At 24.6% G+C, this 9,177-nt stretch overlaps 2 protein-coding genes across 2 annotated transcripts; both read left to right on the plus strand.

Moving 5' to 3' along the window:
• The first annotated feature begins 1,205 nt into the window (after positions 1-1,205).
• LOC110607255 (pentatricopeptide repeat-containing protein At1g63080, mitochondrial-like) lies at positions 1,206-2,899 on the plus strand. Its single transcript, XM_043959845.1, has 2 exons — positions 1,206-1,392; positions 1,772-2,899. Exon 2 carries the CDS (start codon positions 1,772-1,774, stop codon positions 2,897-2,899), a length of 1,128 nt encoding a protein of 375 aa, XP_043815780.1. The 5' UTR covers positions 1,206-1,392.
• Positions 2,900-2,921: 22 nt separating this feature from the next.
• LOC122724558 (pentatricopeptide repeat-containing protein At1g62930, chloroplastic-like) lies at positions 2,922-3,356 on the plus strand. The gene has a single exon (XM_043959846.1). The coding sequence runs from the start codon at positions 2,922-2,924 to the stop codon at positions 3,354-3,356; it is 435 nt and encodes a 144-aa protein (XP_043815781.1).
• Positions 3,357-9,177: the final 5,821 nt, after the last annotated feature.

The raw sequence follows: 9,177 nt of genomic DNA on the forward strand, positions 1-9,177 counted from the left end.
AGTGGAAATGGGAGAACATAGCCATGGATTTTGTAGTGGGGTTACCGACGACGTCTAACAGACTAGACTCCATATGGGTGATAGTGGACAGATTGACTAAATCCGCTCATTTCATCCCTGTCAGGAGCAACTATTCTGTAGACAATTGGTACTCACTCTCAGCCAGACCGTCCCTTAAAGTGGGAGGTCAAGGGTTCGAGTAGTGGGGGAGGCGACTTATGGTGGAAAAGTGTCATAAGCCAAAACCCTTGGGCCAGGGTGGGCCGTAGTGGCTCCCCCGAGGGACAAATCCTGCCCCAAGAGCCCGTGAGGGTGAGGGGATGTTAAGAGCTGTAGCAGGGCCGGGAAAAAAGCCCGGACTGCTACGGTAACAGTGCCGGTGGAAAAGGGCCGGGCTGTTACATTTTCCTCATCTATATTATTTACAATTAGACTATAATAATATTTTTAAAAATATACATTGATAATTATTTATTAAATAAGGAATATTATTTAATAAAATAAAAAAATCAATATTCTACAATTATATTTATAATATTTTATTTAAAAAAATAAAATTAACAAAATTAATTAATTTTTAACTAAATTTAATTAAATATAAGGTACGGTTATAATAATTTAATATCATAATAATATAAAAGAAAATTTATTTAGTTATTCAAAATGATGTATAATTTTAATATGATATTGTATACAAAAATTCATTTTTATTTAGAGTCAAATAAATTCAATTTAAAATTTTAGGTTAATTAAACTATGTAATTTTATTGAGAGCTAAATAGATTCTAACTTAATATTATTTTTTAATTATAAAATATTGTTTTTATAATTTAAAACATTAAAAATTTAGTAGTTTAATTATCATAAAAAAATTTAAAAAATATATAAATATAATAAATAATTTTTAAAATTATAAAAATAAAGTTTCATCATATAAAAAATAATTTTATTATTAAAAAATAATATTATGTTAAATTATAACTTAATTGATTCAAAATTTTGAATTAAAATTATTTGACCCTTAAATAAAGGTAAAGACTTAATTGAATTTATATTTAAAAAATTATTATTATAAAATGATAAATTTAATTTGTTATTAAATAATATTCTTAGATGAAAAATTAATAAAAAAAAATTACAAAAAAATAACAACAAATAGAGAGAAAAGTCATATAAACAACTAGTAATGCATTTCCTTTCCCAATTTCCTTTTGTTATCCTTACCACTTTAACAGCTGGCAGAGAGCCTTCCTTTTCCGATTCTCTATTTCCTTTCCTCATTCCCAATCTCCGATCCATCCCTAAAAACAACTGACGAGAGATCCATGATGATGAAGATGCCTTGGAGGAGGAAGAGCAGGAGCTTCCATCTTCAGCTACAAGGGGCAATTGGTACCATTCAATCTCCATTCCTATTCTTATTTACCAATTATTGCCATTCTTCTACTTCCACACTTGAAGATGCACGCTTCTTGACAAATAACTTCAAATCTGCTGCTTTTACCCGCCTTGATGATGCCATTGCTTCCTTTAATCATGTAATTCATATGAATCCTCTGCCTTCTAGGGTTCATTTTAATAGATTCTTATCTGCCCTTGTGAAAATGAAACAATATCACACTGTCCTTTCCATGTCCAAAACAATTGCCTTTCCATGTCCAAAACAATTGAATTGCTAGGAATCTCTCACGATGTTTATTCTCTTAGCATTTTAATTAATTGCTTCTGCCACTTACACCTTGTGGATTTTGGTTTCTCTGTTTTTGGTAAGATGCTCAAATTGGGATTGGAGCCTGACATTGTGACATTTACTACCTTAATTAATGGGCTTTGTATGGAGAGTAAAATCGACAAAGCAGTGGAATTTTTCGATGATATGGTTGCACGTGGTTATCAACCTAACGTTCGAACTTTCAATGTGATAGTAAACGGATTGTGTAAATTTGGGAAAACAAATGTGGCTATTGGGCTACTAAAGGGAATGGCTGATAGAGGTTGTGAGCCAAATGTTGTGACATACAATGCAATCATTGACACCCTTTGCAAAGATGAGCTAGTTGGTGAGGCTTTAGAGCTCTTCTCTCAAATGAGGAATAAGGGCATTTCACCTCATGTCATCACTTACAATAGTTTAATTCACGGTGTTTGCAAATTAGGCCAAAAGAACCAAGCTTTGGCCTTGATGAATGAAATGGTGGAGCAGAACATATTACCAGATGTTTATACCTTCAATGTATTGATTGATGCTCTTTGTAAGGATGGAATGGTTTCAGAGGCTCAAAATACATTCAATGTAATGATTCAAAGAGGTGTAGAGCCTGATGTGGTCACCTACAGTTCCTTAATTGATGGTCTTTGCATTTCAGACCAATTCAAGGAAGCTTTGGCCTTGTTGAAAGAAATGGTGGGGAGGGACATATCCCCTGATGTTTTTACCTTCAATATATTGATCGACATTCTTTGTAAGAAAGGACTGGTTTCAAATGCACAGAATATAATCAAGATAATGATTCAAAGAGGTGTGGAACCTGATGTTGTCAATTATAATTCATTGATGGATGGATATTGTCTGTGCAAGCAAATTGATAAGGCTAGAAAGCTATTTGATCTGATGGTGACCAATGAAATAGCTGACTTTTTTAGCTACAGCATTTTGATCAATGGATATTGTAAGTGCAAAATGATAGATGATGCAAAGGAACTTTTTGATGAAATGTCTGATAAAGGTTTAGTTCCTGATGTTGTTACTTATTCTACTCTTATAGAGGGTATGTTTCAAGCAGGGAGGCCCCAAACTGCACAAGAGCTCTTTAAGAATATGTGCTCTCATGGTCAACTGCCAAATATAGTAACCTTCTCAATTATGATTGATGGCTTTTGTAGACGGGAATCTCGATGAGGCACTTACACTATTGAAAGAAATGGAGAAAAGTCAGTTGAAGCCTGATCTTGTGACCTATTGCATTCTGATCAATGGTTTGTGCAAAGCTGGCAAGATTAATGATGCCAAGGAACTGTTTTCTAGTCTTTTTGAAAATGGTTTACAACCTAATGTTCATATATATTGTGCAATTATGAAAGGACTCTGCCGAGAAGGCTTAATAGACGAAGCATATAAGATTTTTAGAGACATGGAAAAGGAAGGATGTTTACCGAATAATTGGTGTTATAATATCATCATTCAAGGGTTTCTCAAGCATAAGGATTTACCAAAAGCATCACAACTAATCAACGAAATGGTTGATAAGGGGTTCTCTGCTGATAATGCTACCACAAAATTGGTAGTACATTTATCACGGAATAATGATCTCATTCTGAGCCTTTTAAAGGTGCGCAATGAGGGATCAGCAAACTAAAGTTGTTATATCTTGACCATTCAAGTGTGTCTTGAAGCGCAACTTGGTAATTACCTTTTTCAAATGCAATAGATATGTAATTTAACTAACTTCTTCAAATATCATTTTTAATTTCAATCAGCTGTGATTCTCTTCCACAAAATGAAAATTTCTAACATTGCAAATGACCTGTGGTGGAAACCATGATATGTGTGTGCCTTTCGCTTGAATTCAGACATGGACTTGATCTCTTTGATATAAGATTTTTGATGAATGGAGGTCATGGATTTCTAATGATGAAGTTGCTTGTAAACCCACCATCTCCTTAGAAATTTTTTTTTGGCTGCTTCTACAGCCTTAACTGGAGAGCCCAGTCCTAAAATTGAGTTGAGAACTAAAACTAATTGGTTCCATGATACAATGCTTAAGAATCTTTATCTATTTTTATTTTGGTGCTCAATGACCTTTTAAAATGCTATCATTTCTCTTGTAGATATTTGCAAGGATATGATTTGAACTTCACCTTTCTAACAATAAAGGTATAGGCAATTCTTTTTTGCTTAATTATTAAATTTTTAATAATAATGAAAATAAGGATTATAAATCAGTGTGCTTTAATTGAGAATTGATTTAACAATTAGACTACACTATAAATGCAGGGTGCACGATATACAGTCTCAGAATACAAAGTAAGAAAATCACTAGATTTTTACAGCTGTTGGTTGGATGAAATGTAACTAAAATTATAGACAACAGAAAATGTTATGGGAATTTAGGGAAAAGCAAAAAAAGACTATGAAAATCAGACATATGCAGCCACTGAGACAAGCAACTGCAATTGGTCCTACTAGCGATTGGAATGCTAGTTTAGCTTCAGCTATTTAACAGGACTTTTTGTCCAAATTTATTTATGAACAAGTTCATAAAAGGCAGGTTAGCTCTATGTATAACACAGGTATAATCAAAGAAGGTGGCAGGAAAAAAGGCAGGAAAAATGTCAATACAAAGAAACTTCATCTGATTAAATGGAATACTCTTTCGTTGCCTAAAAAGAAAGGAGGCTTAGGCATGAAAGAGATCTCTCTTCAAATTCAAGCTCTTTCCTTCAAATGGCTTTGGAGATTTGAAAATCATAGGGATTCACTCTAAGTTCAACTTCTTCTGTCCAAATATTCTTTCAATTTGGAGAAGGATATCTCTCTTGCTCCAGGAAATTGCATTTCTTCCCTTCAGAAAGACATTCGAGGCTATGCTACTTTCGATGAACTCTTCCTTCTCTCCTTTAATTCATATCAGATTTGCTGTGGGGAATGAGATGAAAATGAAATTTTGGAATGAGAGAAGATCGGTTGGTAATATTGCTCTCAAATTCTCCTTTAGCAGACTATTAAATTTAGCAGCTAATCTAGATGTGTTGATGTTAAACATGAGCTGTTGGGTGAAGAACAAATGGGAATGGGAAATAATTGAATTGTCAAAATTATACTTAATCTTTTATATTATGATATATTTTATTATTTAAATTATTTTTATGAATTTAAAATTTTAAGTTCCATAAATAAATGTGGTAATATTTATGTGAGATTGTGAATTCATTATTTTTTAAAAAGGTAGTTTTAGAAAAAATAAAATCGATTTTGTAAACAACTTTTAAAAAATGGAAAACCCAATTGCTTTAAAAATATCCATTTCCATATAAATTTAATTAAAAAATAGATATTTGCTTTTTTTTTTTTTTTTTTAACTTTCATTCCCCATTATTATTTATAAATACTAATAGTTACGTCGTAAAATTTATAATTTATTTTTATTAATATAATTTATTTAATTAATTTATGATATAATATTTTAATTTGCATATAAAATCCACATGTTCACTACTATTTTAATGGATTAAAAAACTATATAAATATACATTATTTAAAATATTTGAATTTGATTTGTTCAATTAATTTATGTTCTATTAACAAATATAATACTAAAATTTTAATAGATTGAGTATTTTATTAAAACTATTACATGCTTTAATAATTTACTTATATTAAGACTATTATTAATTATTAAAATTCTAATACTATTAAAATAAAAATTTTTATTTTTTTTAATAAGAGTACAGTTTTGTGAATAATATTTTTTATGTATTAAAATCAAATTATAAATAAAATAATTAATAATAAATATTATACATGTTAAAAAATTAATAATTATTAAAATTTTAATAATTAATATTAAAATGATAATAAAAATAATAATATTAATATTTAAATAATAACAATAGTAATATAATATATATTATACACAACTCTCCATAAGAATATTTTATTATTTTATGTAGTTATTAATTATATAATTTTAATTAAAAAATAAATATAATTAATATATAAACTATATTATATTATTAATACGTAATTTACTCATATAATTAATATGTATTATATTAATAATACATAATTTTATTCTCTACTATAAGAATTTATTAAAATACAAATGGAATTTATAAAAAATTAATTAAGTGTGAATATTTCATATAATTTGTGATAATCTCTCCCATTTCAAACTCCTAACAAAAAATCTATTGACCTATAAACTAATTCTGCCATCTTAAGAAACTTAAAACCATAAAATCGAAGAAATTTTATTTATTCTCGAAATTATAAACTCAAGCATCACTTAATTACCATATTTACCAATTACCATTAATAAATTAAAATAAAATAATTAGATAATTAATAAATATTCTTCTTCACTGATTCAATTTACAGCTTTTTTTAAACCAATTTATAAATTAATCTAGTTAAAAAATTTTATTTAATACTGAAAATCTAAATTTTATTAGAAAAATTTACTCGTTATCCATATATATATAAATTAAATTTTCTTTCGAATTTTCTCACTCTCAAACATTTCCTTAATTTAGAAAAATTTAATCAATAATGCTATCGTGAAGATGTTCTAAATAGGGGTGAGCAGTATTCAGTTTAAACTGAAAAAACTGATCGAACCGAATCGATTTGAAAATTTGATTTGATTTTTTATATATTTTGGTTCGATTCGATTTTGATCAGAAAAAAATCGAAAAAATCGAACCGAATCGATTAGTGATAATAATATGTTTTTTTAATAATATAGAGAAATTAAATCATATTAAGATTAAAATATTTTAATTAAATTTTAAAATACTAAAAATAAAGTGTAAAAAATAAAAAAAATTATTAAAAATCAAAATCAATCAAACCAAATCGAATCAAACCGAATCAGACTGAAACTTTTAACGTTTGACATGTGAAACTTTAGAGAGTTTTAAATAATTATTTTTTATATATTTAAATTACTAATAAATTCTTATATTTTATCAAAATTAACTATTTAATCTCTATTTTCAAATCATTCAATTAAAATATTTTGAATTTTATAAAGTCAAACTCTTTGATATTCTTATCGAATAAAATATTAGTAAATATATTTTTAATTTTAATTAGAAAAATTAAATTATATATATATAATTAAAAAATAAATAAATAATATAAAAATTTATTTTAATGAAATAACATAAAAATAAAAAATTAAATAGTCAATTTTGATAAAATATAAGAACCAAATAATAATTCAGACCCTTCATGGCAATTTCTCAGTAATTTTACCGATTATATCTACCATTTATATACTTCCTTTTTCAAGTTTTATTTTTTCTATCATTCATTTTTATCAATTTTTTTATTATTTTATCCGATTTAAATAAGTATCTTCTATTTTATTAATTTTTTTATTATTATTTTAAAGTTATTGTTCACTTTCTTTCATTATAATAATATATAATTGACTATCATAATTCTATTTAATTTTATATTATTTTTAAATTAATCTATCATTAATTATTATTTTTTCAAATAAGTATTCAAAATATTTTTTAATATTTAATAAAATTTAATATTTTTAAGATAGTATAATTAAAAAATTAATAAAATAAATTATTTTTTAATATGTATAAAAAATTTATATTCAGAAAATAAATTTTTATAAAAAATAAATAAACTATTATAATTAAATCATTACTATTTTCATCTATTTTTCACTCATTAAAATATATTTTTAATAATATCATTATCAATATTTATAAATATATTTTTCGATATAAATTATCTATTAATTATTTATGATTTATTATTGTAGAGTTGATTTTTAATAATATTTACTGTAAAAAAAATCTTTTCACTATTGTTAAAACATGTAAATTTATAAAAAAATTATTAAAATAATATAATATTTTAATACAGGATTTACTATTAAAATTTATTTTTTTAAAAAAAAATTTAACTCATTAAAAATTATTTTTGTATAATTTTAATTTTATAAATAGATTAATAACAAAGTAAGATAAATAAAAAAAATTTACAACTTAATAATAAAAATAGTATTATAAAAATAAATTAAATAATGAGTAAATAACTTAAAAAAAATTTTAAGTGGAGATTTGAATTTAAAATCTTAAAAATGAAAAGTAAATTTTTTGAATTGAAAAATAATATAGAAGATGAGAGATTAAATAATAATTTTTTTTTGATAAATAGATTAAATAATTTAAAATTATAAAATATAATTATAATTTAATTAAATAATTATGAAATAAGGTTGAGTTTTGGTAAATTTTTTAAATATACAAAAATTTAATAATAATTTTTCATATTTTAAGAAAAATTATCTATACACCTTTGAAAAATTTCAAAAATTTCAGAAGACTCAGGAGTCTGTCAATGTGCACTGATATATATATATATATATATATATATATATATATATCTTGCTATTCGTTTGACACCAAACCCTTAAATAAAGATAATATAAAAATTAAGACTTTATTTATTTCATAAAAAATATTTTATAAAAAATATTACTCACTCCCAAATCTTTCATAAAAAATAAAAAATATTTTATAAAAAATATAAATATTTATTTTATAAAAAATAAAAATATTTCATAAAAAATATTTTATAAAAAATATTTTATAAAAAATATAAAAAATATTTTATAAAATATTTTATATATATATTTTATAAGAATTTCTCACTCCCAAATCTTTTATTAACTTAGAAAAATTTGATCAATAATATCAAGGTGGGAGCTTTTAACAGGAAAATGAAATCTCTTTTTTAAAATTTTAGATCAACATTATACAATTAAGTCATATTTTTTCAACAAATTACTCTCCAATTTGACTGATTAGAAAGCTAAAATTCCACAAATTTAAAGAGACTATGTAGCCATATACGTGAATGTCGAGAGCGAGAGATATCAAATTTCAGTAGTGAATCTGAAGTTTCCAGCATTACAATAACTGATTAAACAGTCTTAGAACAGTGATTTCGACTCCAAGATTGATGACCAATCGTATTTACTTGCACTACTGACAAATTTAATGAACTACTCAAATTTGTAGGAATTGTCATATGAAATTTTAGAGAGTTTTGAATAATTCTTTTTTATATGTTTAAATTATTAATAAGTCCTTATATTTTATTGAAATTAATCATTCAATCTCTATTTCTAAATTATTCAATTAAAATATTTTAAATTGTATAAACTCAAATTCTTTAATATTTTTATCGAATAAAATATAAGTAAATATATTTTTAGCATTAATTAGAAAAAATTAAATTATATATAATATAAAATTTTATTTTAACCGAATGACAAAATTAAAAAATTAAATGGTCAATTTTGACATAATATAAAAATTAAATAATAATCCATTATAAAGATTAAATAATAAAATATTTAATAATTACAATTAATAAAATTACTAATTAATATATCTTTTAAAATTTTTTGTTGATTTTTTATTTTA

Source organism: Manihot esculenta, chromosome 9 (genome assembly GCF_001659605.2).
Source record: "Manihot esculenta cultivar AM560-2 chromosome 9, M.esculenta_v8, whole genome shotgun sequence".
NCBI classification, from domain to species: Eukaryota; Viridiplantae; Streptophyta; class Magnoliopsida; order Malpighiales; family Euphorbiaceae; genus Manihot; species Manihot esculenta.